At 33.0% G+C, this 18,107-nt stretch overlaps 1 protein-coding gene across 2 annotated transcripts; it reads left to right on the forward strand.

Annotated features, from left to right (window-relative positions):
- Positions 1–4,648: 4,648 nt before the first annotated feature.
- Positions 4,649–16,633, forward strand: LOC110940636 (villin-4). Of its 2 annotated transcripts, XM_022182187.2 has the most exons (24): positions 4,649–4,750; positions 4,869–4,922; positions 5,906–6,033; positions 6,281–6,380; positions 6,787–6,855; positions 6,979–7,215; positions 7,304–7,481; positions 7,567–7,699; positions 8,983–9,145; positions 9,239–9,386; positions 9,517–9,620; positions 9,689–9,844; positions 9,968–10,036; positions 10,135–10,203; positions 10,303–10,440; positions 10,549–10,677; positions 10,768–10,915; positions 11,023–11,033; positions 11,128–11,268; positions 11,372–11,497; positions 11,586–11,654; positions 15,358–15,676; positions 15,760–15,959; positions 16,078–16,607. In XM_022182187.2, exons 3-24 carry the CDS (start codon positions 5,978–5,980, stop codon positions 16,189–16,191), a joined length of 2,877 nt encoding a protein of 958 aa, XP_022037879.1. In that variant the 5' UTR covers positions 4,649–4,750; positions 4,869–4,922; positions 5,906–5,977; the 3' UTR covers positions 16,192–16,607. The 2 variants fall into 2 exon arrangements, with proteins under 2 accessions (XP_022037879.1, XP_022037880.1); XM_022182188.2 differs by having other exon boundaries at positions 4,739–4,922; positions 16,078–16,633.
- Positions 16,634–18,107: the final 1,474 nt, after the last annotated feature.

An 18,107-nucleotide genomic window follows, 5' to 3' on the forward strand; every position in this document is an offset into this window, starting at 1 on the left:
TCCCCCGATTACATAACCTCTAGAGCCATTTTAACAACGAGAAATGAGAGTGTCAACGAGATTAACAACCACTTATTGACATTTTCCAAGGAAAGGACAGACACTACTATAGTTTCGATAAGGTTGATGATGACCAACACCATTTGTACCCGATTGAGTTCCTAAACTCACTAACAGTAAGTGGCATCCCCCCACACAAACTACGCCTAAAAATTGGATGCCCAATTATATTGTTACGAAACATCGACCCGTCAAATGGCCTATGCAATGGCACCAGACTAATATGTAAATGGTTCGAGCGAAGTGTTATTGATGCGGAAATAGCGGTTGGAGAACATAAGGGCAAACGAGTCTTCCTACCAAGAGTACCCCTCACTCCCTTTGAAGACGATATGTTTCCATTCAAACTAAAAAGAAAACAGATCCCAATCCGGCTTAGCTTCTCCATGACGATAAATAAAGCGCAAGGGCAAACCATTCCCCACATCGGTGTTTACCTCCCCGAACCTGTATTCTCACATGGCCAACTTTATGTGGTGTTGTCAAGATGCACAACAAGGCAGAACACAAAGGTATTAGTGCATCCAACCAAAAGCCATAACAAAAACAGGGTTTTCACCTCAAATGTCGTGTACCAAGAGGTTTTACGCGACTAAAAACAAAGGTACATCACTTCAACCTAGCATATACCACCATTTGCTACTTATTTGATTTTATTTCCGCAACATAAAAACATTCTTCATTTATTGCAAACCATACAATACTAACCTCATGTCCCATATACTACAAATCTTGCAGTTCACCAATGGAGGAGACAACATGTATACCAAAATATACCTTAGCTACTAATTCAACATCCAAGCTACATTTCCTCCGGTGTATTTACAAGCAAACGCTTTTCCTTTTGGTAATAAATATAGCATTGTTACTTTTCAGCACGCTACATTTGTTTTCTGGAGCACTATTAGAATGCACACATAGAAGGGAAGAAACTAAGAATAATCCAAATTGTTCAAATCACTCAAATTAACAAATCATATGCGCAGTGTCTACAATACGTATCAACAAAAATTATGATCCTGCCGCGTAGCGCGGGTTTCCCGCTAGTAAAATGTAAAAACTGAAAGAAGAAAAGATAACGAAGCGAGAAGATTTATTATTGGAGGCCGATGCGTTGGGCTTTGGAAGTGGCGGAGACGGAGGGATTGTTGAAGTGGTGGAGGAGAGAGGTGGCGCCGGTGGGATTGAAGGCGGCGGAGGTGGTGGTGCGTTCACATGCTTCTTCGATTTCTTCTTTGTCTTCGATTTGGCTGGTTTGCCTCCACAGTATCGTCGTTTGAATTTTTGGGGTTAGAAGTAGCTGGTACGATCGTGTTGCAATATTATGTTTAGGGTGGGGTGAGTAATGGATCTCACATGAAGATTTGGGAATATGAATAGGGTGAGGTGAGTGGTGGGTCCCACATGGAGTTTTAAATATTAATTATATTTCTTTTAATTTTTTGGTTATTTATTTAACAGGAAGGGTATTTAGGTAATTTCACACCCACTTAACAATGAAAAATAACTAAGTTAGGGATAAAGGACATAATGTGTAGGGGTTTGCAAAAATTGAGTACGTTTTTTGTACTTTTTGAAGATAAAGGACACACTTTGCAATCTAATGTAAACATAAAGAACGATTTTTGTAATTTACTCTAATATACGTGTCACAACATTATATATATATATATATATATATATATATATATATATATTTATATTGAAATTAATAGAAGAAAACATTGACTGTAATGAAATATACGTGTCACATTTTATATTGAAATAAATAGAAGAAATATTTCTTGATTAGTTTAATTAATAATAATAATAACGATATGTAAGTTCCTTCTAGAAAAAAATATCACATTAATAATGTACAATGTTATTTATCATTTTATCTATTAATAATGTACAATATTATTTAGAGTAAATTAAAAAATCGTCCTTATGTATGCTACTTATTGCAAATTGTGTCTTTTGTTTTTAATAAGTACAAAAACCGTACTCGATGTTTGCAAACTCTTGCAAATTATGTCCTTTAACCATAACTCAGTTAGTTTTATGGTTAAATATGACCAAATGGACCCCACATGAGGGTGTTTTGGTCATTTACCCTAAATATTAAAATAAATAATCAAAAAATTATATATATAGATATATTTATAAATACCTATACATACACTCACATAAACACCTCTCTCTTTTTCTCTCACAACACACACACCAGCTCTCTCTCTCCCTCTCTCTCTCTCTCTCTCTCTCTCTCTCTCTCTCTAATTGCCGGACCACCACCTCCATACACCTCACCAGACCCTTCCTTCACCGGTTCCCAGATTTGTCTAACCCACATCTGCCGGTTATCACCTCCACCGTTTTATTTTGCCTTCACCCGCATGATATTTAGGGTAAGATGATGCTCTGATTTGGGGGATATAAAGCCTAGACATGGTGGAATACCAACGGTGTGTCAGCAAAATGGAAATCCAAATAGATGAAGATCAATCGGAAGTTAGCGAAGTTGTTGGAACCCTAAACAGGTCTCGATTCGTTCATTGTCGACCCGTGTTTCTTTAATGTTTGGCTTTAGATAATAGCCGTGAAACAATCAGAGCGTTTGCTGGGTAGTAACAACAAAGACATCATGTAATTGTTGTTACCCTAATTAACCTTTTGAATCGTCTTTCGTTTATATTAGGTATTGGTTTTTAGATGATTATGAACTGTAATAATCGAGTTAACTCCCTTTCAATGATTGATGTGCAGGAGATTAGGAGAGAGGGAGGATGGATCATGAAGTACATGGTTTGTTTCTTCAATGTGAAAATTTGCAGTCAGACTCGCTGCGACATAGTGTTCAAAAGGTTCATAATTCTCATTTTGTTTCGATCCTCAGATCCTTTTGTTTCCCTCTGTCTTATACTTTGACCATTTGACCGGCGCAACATGGGCCAACCCATACCCACACGAAATTAGGGGGAACGGTTACCGGAGGTGGTGAAGACTCATCGAAAGAGAGTACGGACAGGGTGGCAGGTGGATGGTGGGGTGTGGTTGCAGGTAGGGTATGGTGGCAGGTGGGTGTTGGAGATGATTATTTATTTTGATATTTATTTAAGGTAAAATGACTAAAGTATCCCTGTGTGGGGTCTAATTGGTCAGACTTAACTATGAAAATTAATTGAGTTAGGGTCAAAGGACATGATGTGCAATGGTTTGCAAACATCGAGTACGGTTTTTGTACTTATTAAAGACAAAAGACACAGTTTAACATACATAAAGTACGATTCTTGTAATTTACTCCGTATATTTCTCAATGTTTTAGATGCTTTAGAATTCTATTTGTGAAGCATTGTGATATTGGTTATGATGTTTGGCGATAATGTTAACTAGTTTTAATGTTTTATATTAAATTTTTATTATATATATTCTAAAATGTTTAGATTGTTTTTTTTAACGACAAAATTCTTTTAATATTTGTTGTTAAACTTAAAATTTTCCTCTTTCAAATTTAAGTATTTTTAAAGGTTTTGTCTTTGCTAATAAACCACTAATTAAAAAGTTTAGATTGTTATTTATTGAATATGAGATGTTACATACTATCTCTTTAATCAGAGATCACTAAGATAGTTGATTTCTCTTTAGAGTAAATTAAAAAATCATAAAAAACAAGATTAAACTAGGATTACACTTATACTTTTTAGAAAGCACAAAATAATTATTCTTTTTTTACAATAACTTTGTAATCCATTCATTTTGCATTTACAATACTTATATCCTTCCAAATTAATTATCATCATATAATATATATAGCAATTTTATAGCTAAATTCACCCTTCCTTTCTTTTGTGTAAAGGAAAAGTATAATTCCCTTTAAAAATACGTATCACACCACCTTTATTTCACATCTCAAAATCATAACAAAATTCAATGACAAAATAAAAAAAAAGGAAAAATAAATTTTAATAATCCCAACTATTGTCCGTTGGCCGGTAACGGTCTCAACTTTAAAAATTTCCACTGGCGGTACCATCTTTTCACATATTGGCCTTCAACGGATCCTGACTAATAGAACCCTAACGCTGTTAGTATCCGGTCGCCGGAAAAACGTTTTTGATCGGAAAAAGATTCCTAAAGGTCCGATCTATGGTTACAAACAGGTTTGGGATGAAAACTTTGAGTTATCCGGCTAAAAAGTTGAGTTTTTCGGCGAAAAAAAGGTTTTTCCGGCGACCTTAATAATTGAAGTTTTTTACTAGAAAATGTTCCTAAAGGTGCGTAATAAAGTTATAAAGAGGTTTGAGACGAAAAGGTTGAGTTTTCCGGTCAAAATGGAGTTTTCCGGCAAAAAACGTTTTTCCGGAGACTAACGGCATTAGCGTTCTGTTACTCAGGGTCCATTGAAGGCCAATATGTGAAAAGACTGGACCACCAGTGAGAATTTTTGAAATTGAGACGTTGCCGACCAATGGACAGTAGTTGGGTTATTAAAATCTATTATTAAAAAAAAAAACAAACAAACAAACTTCAATTCAATTCAATATCATTTCATTACAAAGCAAGTTATCAAAACCTTTAAAAACAAGCCGGTAGATGAACTAATCGGGTCAAGAAAAGTCAAAGAAAGATATTTTTATTATGTAGTAGAAAGAAACGCCGTAAATTAAATTTGACAGTTGTTTTGAGCATCTTTTTGAGCTTCCATTGCCAGGTTAGTGATAAGCACGCCTGTCATTCATCATTCTCCCCATCTCATCTTCCTCCTTTTTCTTCTCTCTCTTTCTGCCATAACTTTCTCTTCATTTTCCTATACACTTTTGCATATACAGATTGATTGGATCTGAACCTGCTTTTCTTCGCCGATCGATTCTGCTTCCGCCAAGGTACGTCATGTTTCGATTAACTTGTTAATCATGATTCAGTGATTTAGTTATAATTTTGTTTGATTTTGTGTTGCTGGAGTGATTGCTGGTTGTGTTTGTGGATTGATCTGGATAATTGAAGTGATTTTGATTAGATTTGAATAGAATTTGATTAGAATTGGTTAGAATTGGTTAGAATTGATTAGAATTGATTAGAATTGATTGGAATAGATGTTCGATTGTGTGAAACTAGAAGATGTTTCTCGTGTTTTTGAATGTCTGTTATTGGATTGTGCATCTGATGAGTGTTTGTTTATAGATGCGCGTTTCGGAGTTTTGGTGTAGGATTTGGGGAAAAACATGTAACACTGTGGATTGATGAATTGTTAGATTGTTAATGCATTGAAGTTTGTGTAAGGTAGGTGTAGAATAGACAGGTGTGCATTTATAATTGTGAGAGTTTTGGTTTTTGCATTTGTTTTTGGGCCTGCATATGAAATTGAGTCATCTGTCTGTCAGTGTCAATTAGAAGAGATTTGACTCTTATTTACTATAATAGACATGTAACATTATCAGAAACAACTTACAACAGGAGGCTTTCTTGTGGTTTGTTGAATGATTTTAATTTGAAAGTTTAATCGATAGAGATGTTAGTTCCTTTAAAGAAAGTAGCAGTGTACATTTCGTTGTTTGATAATCGGATGTAGTTACTAGTGTTATGTTTCCCCAATGGTTCACACACATACAGATGCGAAATTTTGTGATTTTGTAAACAGATTGAGCTCTTAGGCAGTGCCTTACTAGAATTGTTATGACTAATTGTGCCTTTTTAGATATTGTATTTCAAATTTTTCTTTCTCATTTGAAAATGTTAAGGTCTACTATCCTTAATATTTCCCTTTTTGTTATAGCATCAAACTCATGTTTCATCCCCTAACTAAATGCCTGACTGATTATCTTCTTAATCTCCGAGACCTCCATTGACCTTTTAATGCACATTTCAGGGGATAGTTGAACTCCATTTCAGTATTCAGGTTGTGGCTTTTTAAAACCACATACTGAAGTAAAAACACAGTATGTCTGTTTCTATGAGAGATTTGGATCCAGCTTTTCAAGGAGCTGGACAGAAAGCGTATCCTTTGTTCTTTCATATAAATATATAGTGGTTAATGTAATCCAGTTGCATATTTATTTTATTTTTATGTAAATGATGGGGGAGTGGTATCACTTAGAATTGATTGAAAAAAGGGTACACATAAATCTTAAGTGTTACCAACTATAATTTCTGGCATGTATTAGTAGATTATATGCTCTATAATGTATATTTTTTGGTTATCATGGATGGCTGTCCTTTTTTTCTTTCCTTAACAAAGTTATAGAGGAATTGAAGTGTGGCGCATTGAGAATTTTAAGCCGGTGCCTGTTCCACAGTCTTCTTATGGCAAATTTTTTACAGGGGACTCTTATGTCATTTTAAAGGTTTGTTTTCTAATCTTAACGCTGTTGCATACTTTTTTCGTTATTTCTTTCTTTCGTATGATTACTTTGTGTAAACAAGCATAACGTACTCATAACTGCATTTTATGCTACAAGTTATATACACTTGACCTTTTGTACTAACACCTATGAGGTATTGCTGTATGATCTACGGTGAAGAATATAATTCTATTATGAACTGCCCTAACTATAAATTATAAGTGATGCCACTAAATATGGTTATCTGCTTTGCTCATCAGAAAAAAGTTGTAACTAGTTAGAATGGAGTGTTCAGCAATCCACAAAGTGCCTATGTAGCTTTTGGATTTTTAGCAATTTATTATTTCCTTAAACATAAACTTTTTTTACTTATATATTTGTTTACCAAGTCATTGTACATTTTTTACAGACTGTTGCTTTGAAAAGCGGTGCATTACGTCATGACATCCATTATTGGCTAGGTAAAGATACAAGTCAGGTGAGTTTTCACTTGGATTTCTTCTATTCATGACTTTCTATTATCAGGTACATGTTATATAACCATAAAAATGTGTCCCGATCTTTAATTCAGCTGACTTTGGTTGCTGTTTTTTGGTTACAGGATGAAGCTGGAGCGGCAGCACTAAAAACGGTTGAACTTGATGCAGCTCTCGGAGGACGTGCTGTTCAATATCGAGAAGTACAAGGACATGAAACGGAGAGATTTTTATCTTACTTTAAACCATGCATCATACCTCAAGAAGGTGGAACAGCATCTGGTTTTAAGCATGTTGAATCTGAGGAACACAAGATCCGTATGTTTACTTGTCAAGGAAAACACGTGGTTCATGTAAAAGAGGTAAATTTCACCATTGCGGTTCTTGTTTTCCATCATTACATGTCAATTTGGACTTTTCAGGATTTTGATTTGAGTTTATTGGCGTTAGGTTCCGTTTGCTCGATCATCACTCAATCATGATGACATTTTTATCTTGGATACCGCCAATAAGATATTCCAGTTTAATGGATCCAATTCAAGCATTCAAGAAAGGGCTAAAGCACTAGAGGTTGTGCAACATATCAAAGATACATATCATGATGGGAAATGTGACATAGCAACTGTTGGTAAGTGGATATCATATTGGTAACAAAAAGTATGTATAATTTAGTAATTTTCTCAATTGAAGTCTTATTTGTGTTTTTTTTATAGAGGATGGAAAATTGATGTCTGATGCTGACACTGGAGAGTTCTGGGGTTTCTTTGGTGGCTTTGCTCCACTTCCAAGGAAAACAGTTACGGATGACGTCAAGATTGACGATGCAATTCCCACTCAGTTACTTTGGTAAGATTTACATATGCACGTTTTAACTTTTATGTAGATGTTTCATTTTCTTGTTGACCAACAAAGTATATCATGTGGACTTCATGTTTTAACTTTTATGTAGATGTTTCATTTTTATCTCACACACACACACACACATGCGCGCGCGAACGCTCCCACACACATACACACACATCCAATGTTAAAATTTATTTTTCGGATTAAGAGGTAGCCTCAAACATGTAGCAAAAACGCCAAACCGAAAATAATCTGACCATCAAAATACGAGCTCCACCATATAAGTTTCAGCAACTTGAGTCTTCTACTTATACATTTGGATAAAGCTTCAGCTCAACCGCACAACGTTTGGACTTCCAACTGTTTGATCTCCTACTGTCTTGCGGATGGTAACGTGATGTGACATTGCTACTTGCTAGATATTGTTTTCTACAAAACAAGCTTAAAGGAATAACATGAACCACCCTTGTATGGTTATGGAAACACCTGAAGGACTTAATGTATAACCCATTAGGTTTGAAGTTCTTTTTCACATAGGTCGGGACCCAGAATCAAACATGTCTTCCCAATCCACATAGGGTTCATGCAATGGATGATGAGAGGAAATCCTTGTACAACGGTACACTTTTGAGTTGGTGAAGTTATCTTAAGGTAAAAGGAATTTGAAAAATAAGTGGGTCTATGGACTGAAGCAGAAAGACTATACATTTAAACCAAGATGTAAGGCAAGATTTGTTGTTAAAAGTTCCCGTATAAAGAAAAGAGATATTCCCGAAAGTTTTTTTATGCCCGTGTGTAAAAGGACTGCAATCCAAACTTGACAGGGTTAGCTACGGGTCTTGATGTAGAACTCAAGTAGATAATGCGAAGTTTACATTTCCTCATGGTGATTAAACAAACTGCATATATGATTGATTAAACAAAGTCCACTTGCAAAGGAAGATACGAGAAACATTCGTTATTTGTCTGTTGTCAGTAGTAAGGTGTATGCAATCATGGGTCAAGACATTCTCAGTAGCGTTCTATAGCTCATCAACAATAAAACAATGTTCATGATCCCTGCATTCTGTATGGTTATGTCATTTTTGGCTCTTTTCATTCTTATATCACAACAATCCTTTCATTTTAATTGGTTTTGCAACATATATTTTTTAGCATTCAGATCTAATGTGTTGACAGAAAAGAGGTTCATGTTATCATTCTGCATGTGAAATATGAATGGTAAATGTTTTGATTCCAAAATGAAACACATAATGAAGTTTACATACATTTTTGTTGTAATGAAGTGTTGAGAAGGGGCAGGCAGAACCTGTTGCTGCTGATTCTTTAACAAAGGAGTTGCTAGATACGAATAAATGTTATCTTTTGGATTGTGGGTCAGAAATTTATGTATGGATGGGGAGAAGCACTTCTCTTGATGAAAGAAAGGCTGCAAGTGGAGCTGCAGAAGTAAAACTTAACGCTTTCACAGTTTCACTTTTCTCATACTTGCATTAATAATACACATCATCTTAACCTATTATTGTTGACCTTATTTTGTAGGAATACCTGCGTAGTAAGGATAGACTAAAGTCTAATATCATCCGTGTGATTGAAAATTTTGAAACGGTGGCTTTTCGGTCAAAGTTTGACACCTGGCCTCAATCTGCTGAGGTGGCTGTCTCGGAGGATGGTAGAGGCAAGGTGGCTGGTTAGTGATTACATGCTCTACACTTCTGCTCTGCAAGATTCTAAAAAGAAAATTAAATTTGGAGCATTTTACACCAATGTTACACTTTATATTGCTTGACGAGTGATTTTTACGTGTGTTTATTTTTTAGCACTTTTAAAGCGACAAGGGCTCAACGTGAGGGGCTTACTAAAAGCTGCGCCCGTTAATAAGGAGGAACCTCAACCATATATTGATTGCACTGGAAATTTACAGGTAATCTTTTGAATATATAATATACATAACAGGTTTCCTTACACGGTTTTGTATTAATTTATTCACAGGTTTGGCGTGTAAATGGCCAAGAGAAGATACTTCTTCCAGTTTCTGATCAGTCAAAGTTCTACAGTGGAGAATGTTATATCTTTCAATATAATTATCCTGGTGAAGATCAAGAGGAATGCCTTATAGGGACATGGTTTGGAAAGCAGAGTGTTGAGGTATTTCTTTTTAAATCAAATTTTCTGCTTTTTGCCTATATAACAAAACTCATGTTCAAACGGAAACAATGAGTTACAATAGACTGAAAGAACCTATAATACTTTTTCCATATTGTGTTGTAGGATGAACGGAATTCAGCTACCTCACAGGCAAACAAGATGGTTGAGTCACTCAAGTTTATAGCTTCTCAGGTTGCTGCTTTAATCGTTAATTTAGCATTGCATATTTACATGCCTGTTATTAATATCACTATCTGTTTGTACTGATATTTCGTTTTATGGGTATTTAGTTGCAAGTTTATGAAGGAAGTGAACCTATCCTTTTCTTTGCAATCTTTCAGAGCTTTCTGGTTTTTAAGGTGTGCTTCAACTCAGATGCTATAATAAAGATCAAAAACTTTGAATTCGAATTTTTTGCTTTTCATTTACATGAATCATAAAAATTATGAAATTCTCAGGGTGGTCTAAGTGATGGATACAAGAATTTCATATCAGAGAAGGAACTTCCCGATGACACTTTTAAAGATGACGGGATTTCACTATTTCGAGTTCAAGGTTCTGGACCGGAAAACATGCAAGCAATCCAAGTTGAACCCGTAAGTTTAATTTGAAAATATTAGTTTTTGTTCTCGTTACTGGTAATGAAATTTACTTTTCAATTTTCATCACCCGCAAATATTTTATTTATTTTCTACTTGGATCAGGTGGCTTCATCGTTAAACTCCTCTTACTGTTACATATTGCTCAGTGGTTCTTTAGTCTTTACATGGATCGGAAACCTTACAACTCCTGAAGTCCAGGAACTCGTTGAGAGGCAACTTGATGTCATTAAGGTTTGAGATTTTCTTTATATTCACCTTTTTCTTTAACTTTTATTTCTCCGGCGAAATATGTGCTGAACGATTACGGTTACACAATTGCAGCCAAATATGCAGTCCAAATTACAAAAAGAGGGTTCAGAGTCTGAACAATTTTGGGAAATTTTAGGTGGAAAATCTGAATACCCTAGTCAGAAGATTGCAAGAGATGCTGAAAGCGATCCCCATTTGTTCTCATGCACATTTTTAAAAGGTTTGATAACAGCAAACTGAATTCTTTTGTTCCTTGTGAGAATTATACTAATTTGTTTTTTTCGCTTTCATTGCTCCTTTCTGAATCTGACCCTTCTGCTGGTTTAGGAGATTTGAAGGTGTGTATTACCTATTTTTTTCCCATTTATTTCTATTCATTGATTTCGCTCCCCTTTTGATCACATTTCATGTGATTTAAAACTTTTAATGCAGGTGACTGAGATCTACAACTTCAACCAAGACGATTTGATGACTGAAGATATATTTATTCTTGATTGTCACTCAAGCATCTTTGTTTGGGTAGGGCAGGAGGTTGATCAGAAACTGAAAACACAAGCGTTAGTTATTGGGGAGGTATATTGCTGAGCTGTCATGTTTATTATTCCATTTTTCTGCTCAAAATTGCTTGCTTCATATGGCTGTGTCATAAATAATAATACACTTGAAAATTTAACAGAAATTTGTGAAACGTGATTTTCTTCTTGAGAAATTATCTCCTCAAGTTCCAGTTTATATCATAAATGAAGGAAGTGAGCCACAGTTCTTCACACGTTTCTTCACATGGGATTCAACCAAATCTGCAGTAAGTAATCACCTTGCAATTATAAGTTGAAGTATGGCTAGGTAAATATATAAGTCTGTTTGTTTGTAACCTGTTAATATGGCTGCAGATGCATGGAAACTCGTTCCAAAGGAGACTCTCCATACTAAAAAACGGTGGTCGTCCTACCTTGACAAATGTAAGGCATATTTTACTGTATTTGTTTATTCCTCTAGCATGCAAGTTGAGGTGGGAAAGCGGGTGGGTTAGTTGAGTTTGGTAGCGGGTCAAAACGATTGAGGAGATTTCTTATTTCTATAAATATGAATAGACATCGAATGACTTTAATCCCTTCGATCCATAATTCCATATAACCCGTTGACTTGTTTTCTATATAGTTAAGTCATTTAGCTTAGCCCATTTGACCCGCTGGAGATTTAAAAAAATTATGCAAATCATTTATAGCCCATTTGACCGTATAAGTATAATGGAGACTTTAGACTTGACATCTCTAAATGCAAATTTAACTGTCAAAGTATTCCCCTGTTCATTTTTGTTGGATAAATTCTTGTTATTCCGGATTAAACCATTTATTTATAAATGAGCAATTTTACAAGTCAATATAGGTCATTGTTGGAGCAGCTTGAGTTAACATTTTATATCAATAATAATTGTGTGATAGCAGAAAAGTAATCAGTGATGATATTAATAAATCAAAAACTTCCAACTAATCTTCCTATACTAATAAACAAAAATCTTTTTGTACACGTGTCACTCTATGGTGCCTCATTCCTTTTATTAATAATATTACATATTAATTTTATACATAAAATATAATATAATATTAATTAATATAGTTAGAGATAAACGTCTAAATTCAAATTTAAATAATAATTATCTATAACAAATATAAATATATCAAATAATATAATAAGTATAGTATTATTTAATATAGTTAGAGATCAAACGTATAATTTCAAATTTAATTAATAGTAAATTACTTTTTGAGTCCCTATGTTTTAGTGGTTTTAACCACTTGAATGCAAAATCAAAAAGTTTAACACTTTGAGTCTCTAACCACTCGTTCACACCCTTTGTAAAAAAATTCAAAAAACCTTTTGTAAGGTTGAGTTCTCTAAGTTCTCCCAAGTTGTAGAAGTTTTCATTTTACCCTAACCATATGTATTTGTTAAGATAAAATATATTATTTGGATATAAACTATAATTATTCCATATATAAATTAACAACTTTTTAGTGCATCATTACTTGTACTCCATGCTTGGGGAGTGTTTCAAAAATTATTTTAAACCTTTAAGTTTTTTCTTTTACATTTTTAACCCATTTGAAAAAAACTTGATTTTTCACTTTCAACCTTAAAGTTTTTTCTTTTACATTTTAATCCATTTGATTTTTTTTTACTTTTAACTTAAACTTTTTCATCTTTTGTAATTTAACACAACACTTTATTATTTACAAATTTGGTCCCACATATTTTTTATCTTTCGCATATTTTTCTTTTTACGTTTCGTTCTAAATTTTGTGAGTTAACATGTCGTAGCGTGCATGTGAGGTTCAACGTTTTTGCTCTATTTTTTCATATTTGACAGACCCGTCGCAACGCCGCCCATTTTTTTCCTTTTGAAAACTTCCCCGCAACGGGCAGGTCCTAGATCGACTAAGTTATTATTTTATACGTTTTACGTTTCTGGTTAATTTCTTCGCATTAAGACACTATAACGGGTGTACGTGGTTCAACGATTGTAGTCTCCTTTTCGTTCAATGTAATTTTTACCATTTTATCTATTTTATTTTTACAATGTTTAGTCGATGTCGTTGTGGCATTGGTGCTACTTGGCATGGTTTTACGAACGTTTTTAACCTATTAAATTTTTTACTAATATTTTGTTTCAGTTTACCCTTATACTTCATTTACTTAAAAACTATTTTTAGGTGCATATTTATGTACGAGTATGTATAAATATGATTTGTTCTACATTCCGACGTAAACTTTTTTTATAGTCGAGTTAGGTCAATATATACTACGTTTTCGTTTAAAGAAACCATTTTTACTTGCATATTTTTATGTAAGTTTTGGTATAAATTCAAGTTGTTCTACTTTTCGACGTAAATTTTTTTGGGAAATGATTCAGGTCAAATATAATATGTTTTCGTGTTTATTTTATGTATGTTTCGTAAAGTTTTTTTCGAACTGAGTGGAGTCAAATTATGGTTTTTTTTTCTCCCCTTTTTCCGAAAGCTCTAATTAATCCCTTTCGATTACATGTGCATATTTTCCTTCATACCCGTTACGTTTTCTATGTATGAGTTGGGTCACATATAATACGTTATGATTGTTCGATATGAATTCCATTTACTTATGTTTGATTCAATCACAATGCTTATATAGGTTACACTGAGTTCAACTGGATACGTCAAAATATGTGTTTTCATATGATTAATGCATCATATAACATTTGGACTAATCCATTCAATGTTTACTATGTACCCGCGCCGCAACGCGGGCGGGTCTTAACCCTAGTTACTAATAAAATATCAAATCACATGTACAAGTAACGAAAATATAACTGTTCTTTATTTTTACTAATTTATCTAAATAAGTCAGTTCATTAATAAGGATTATATACAAGTTTATAATTTACATTTTTCGTCACTCAACCCGTGTAATACACGGGGTTGTAAGCTAGTCTATACTATATAATAAAAGAAACTTGTTTTTGGACACTTGTCATTCTCTCATTTACTTGATTAAGATTATTAATAATACTAAAAATAATAGTATTTAATCTAAATTAATACAAATTCTTATTATTAATAATATTTAATCAAATCTAAAATCTAATCTAATACAAATTTTTATTATCAATAATATTTAATCAAATCTAATAAGAACCATACGAATTCCAAAGTTGATATTAACTTTCAAATAATTAAAAAAAAAATCCGCCTAGCATCACAAATGTTTCTGTTAAATTCGATTAATTAATTTGTTCAACAATCACTATTATCTTTATCATTCAGTACGGTTAACCGATTTATCATAATACAACCTCCCACCTATTCAATCATATGATTTTTCAATCTTATATTAACTTAACTTTCAAATAATTAAAAAAAAATCCGCCTAGCATCACAAATGTTTCTGTTAAATTCGATTAATTAATTTGTTCAACAATCACTATTATCTTTATTATTCAGTACGTTTAACCGATTTATCATAATACAACCTCTCACCTATTCAATCATATGATTTTTCGATCTTATATTAACTAAATAAATAAAGATTAATATTCAATCTTATCCTACTTTAAATATAAAAAAATCCGGTAGTTTAGATTAATATTCAATCTTATCCTACTTTAAATATAAAAAAATCCGTTAGTTTTTTTAAATATATATTTTTTATTATTTGGTATATAAAATCATATTTATTCAACCCATGTAATACACGGGGGTTTTTAAAAATATAACTTTTTTTATTATTTGGTAAACAATGTTACATTTATTCAACCCATGTAATACAATGGTTTCAAAGATATAATTTTTTTTTATTATTTGGTATATAATATTACATTTATTCAACCTGTACAATACATATGGTTCTTATAGATATAACTTGTTATATTATTATTTAATATATAAAATTACATTTTTTCAACCCGTGCAATAAAGGAGGCTTTTAAAAAGATAATGTTTTATTATTTGGTATATAAAATTCATTTATTCAACCCGTGTAATACACGGGATTATAACCTAGTTATATATAAACTATCTATCATTCATGGAGGATGTTACTGCATATGAGTTGTTCTTCCGATTTTTTGGCAAATATGGATGCTTGTAAGTTGTAAATTTTCTAATAAAATAATTGTTATATTATCAGAAACCAAAAAGGCGAACACCTGTAGCACATGCAGGAAGGTCTGCTACAGCCGAAAAACCGCAGCAGCGTTCAAGAAGTGTGTCTTTCAGCCCAGACCGAGTCCGCGTAAGAGGCAGATCACCAGCCTTTAACGCTCTTGCTTCTACATTCGAGAATGCAAGTGCAAGAAACCTATCAACACCCCCTCCCCAAGTGAGAAAACCTTATCCAAAATCCGATTCTTCTAATGCTGCTTCAAGGTCTACAGCTTTAGCATCACTAGCCGCCACTTTTGAACAGCAACCTCCACGAGAACCCCTCATGCCCCGTTCCATTAAACGTAAGATTTCTCACACTGACAACTGATTATAGTTATGCCATTTGATTCAAAATATGAATCCAAACTTGTTGTCATGTATATAGCTCGGCCCAAATCGCCACCAAAGTCTGATTCAAACTCCAAGGAAAACACGATGAGCAGTAAAATGGAAGCCCTAACGATACAAGAAGACGTTAAAGAAAATGAAGTTGAAGATGAGGAAGGGCTTACTTTATATCCATATGAACGCCTTATTACTGTATCCACCGACCCTGCTCCAGATATTGATGTAACCAAGAGAGAGGTATTGTTTTCGGAAATTGTGTATTCAAGGAAATATGTATTTTACCGTTGAAATCAGTGTGTGTACGGTCGTTTATGAGAACAGTCCTTAAAATTGTTGAAAACTTTGCATTGTGCAGACATACTTGTCTTCTGCTGAGTTCAGGGAGAAGTTTGGAATGACCAAAGAAGCCTTCTACAAGCTGCCAAAATGGAAGCAAAATAAACTGAAAATGGCCCTTCAGTTGTTCTAAATCTGGCAGCCGAGTTTTTTGTGTTTAGTGTGATAGTGAGAGCACCGGTGCATTTTTAGCTGCTTCTGCTCTCAAAATGCTGGTTTACGGTCGATATGAGAGTTGGAATGCAAATTTCTGTCAACTCTACCCGGGGTCCGTGAGTTTACTGGTAACAGGTTTTCACGGTCACCAAAAAAAATAGCTATTTTCGTCGTTCATTTTTTTTGTCAGTCGCACGGTCATTTTTTTACGGTCAAGGGTTTGTTGTGAGCTTGCATTTTTGGTTGTTTCCTCTTTTGATTATTTGATTATTGATTTCAGCTGAGTCTAGGGTTTGTGGACACAGACCCTTTCTAGATTGTATTCTACTCCTGAGGATGGAGGTGTGTACAGAACCTGTCAAGTTAATAGTAAATTGTGTGTTTTGAACTGTATAACTATTTATAATTTTGGATTTAAACAATCTTGTTTGTATACTTTCTAACCATTTTAGCCCTCGTGTCTCTATAACTAACCATTTTGGCCCCCATGATCTCTAGACTTAGGGGCCAAAATGGTTAGTTATAGAAACCATGAGGGCAGATATGTTAAAAATTCTTATTTTGGGCTAATATAGTAAAAGTGATATAACCACAGGGCCAAAAATGTAATTTACTCTACTTTTTATTGAGAAAGTTATGGTAAAAAACAATTTTGTCGGATGTGTCATGCCTATATAGTCGATAAAGACATAACTCGCATTTATATACTTTTACTTCTGATTTTTATTAGTAATGACGAGAGCCATCCTCGAGAATTTTCAAAAAGTTTTTGGTCTCGCGAGGTGAAAAAGGTGGCCCATATTGTGCCAGTTTTAAATGGGTTTATTTATACTTTACTAATGGTTATTGATGGTAAAAGAGTACTGGGTTAGTGTTTAATGTGCTTAAAATAAACAAAATATAGTTTAACAAGTATATAAATGAGTTGTTTGTATAAATGAGTTAATTACACAGATGGACCCTGTGGTTTATAGCTAGTTTCACCTTTGAGTACTAACTTTTTTTTTAACAGGTTTAGGTTTTATGGTTTCAATTTTATAACACTTTTGGGTACTAATACCAAAATTATCAATATAATAACTAAAATACACTTCCATTCTTTTTAATTTTATCAATGTAACACATTTGGGTATTAACACCTAATTTTATTTAAGTTTAAATCAATTTTACAAAATCGATTTTTTTTATTTCCATATTTTTATTATATCTCTTAACTAACATAAAATCTATTTATTTTTTTATTCTTTTATTTATAAATATAAATTAGAAAAGTTAGAAAACGTCCGCTCCATTTTTTATTTATTAAATATATTACTAAATAATACTGGATAAATATTTGACTAATATTATGAAAATATAAAAACTCTTTAAAATATAAATTAAATAATGAAACAAATGATATAATAAGTATCTATTAAAATCCATAGCAATCTTGAAAACACACGAATATAATATCTGAAAATTAGTTAAATTAATATATCAAGATATGTAGCATAATCAAGAAAAACTTTTTAAAAATAACTACAACTAATTTAATATATTTTGTAATAAAATCATAAAAATGTATAATCTAGTCTGATTTGTTTGTTGCGATCAATTACTTGGCACATTTTGAGACGGTGTGATTAAACCATGATGTCTCTATTTTATTTGTGTATCTATGTACTTAGGAAACACTTTAGTTCCAATGAGATACAATCTTTTATTATTATTGTTAATTTGTTATTGGTTTTATATTATTTAATCCCATATATTTAAAATTACAAAAATTAAAACTAAGTTTTATATATTAAATACGTGTAATACACGGAGTTTTAACCTAATATCTTAATAATAATTTATTTGCACATTACCAACTATTATTATACCTATTGAATTTTTAAATATTTAAGA

Source organism: Helianthus annuus, chromosome 5 (genome assembly GCF_002127325.2).
Source record: "Helianthus annuus cultivar XRQ/B chromosome 5, HanXRQr2.0-SUNRISE, whole genome shotgun sequence".
Taxonomy (NCBI): domain Eukaryota; kingdom Viridiplantae; phylum Streptophyta; class Magnoliopsida; order Asterales; family Asteraceae; genus Helianthus; species Helianthus annuus.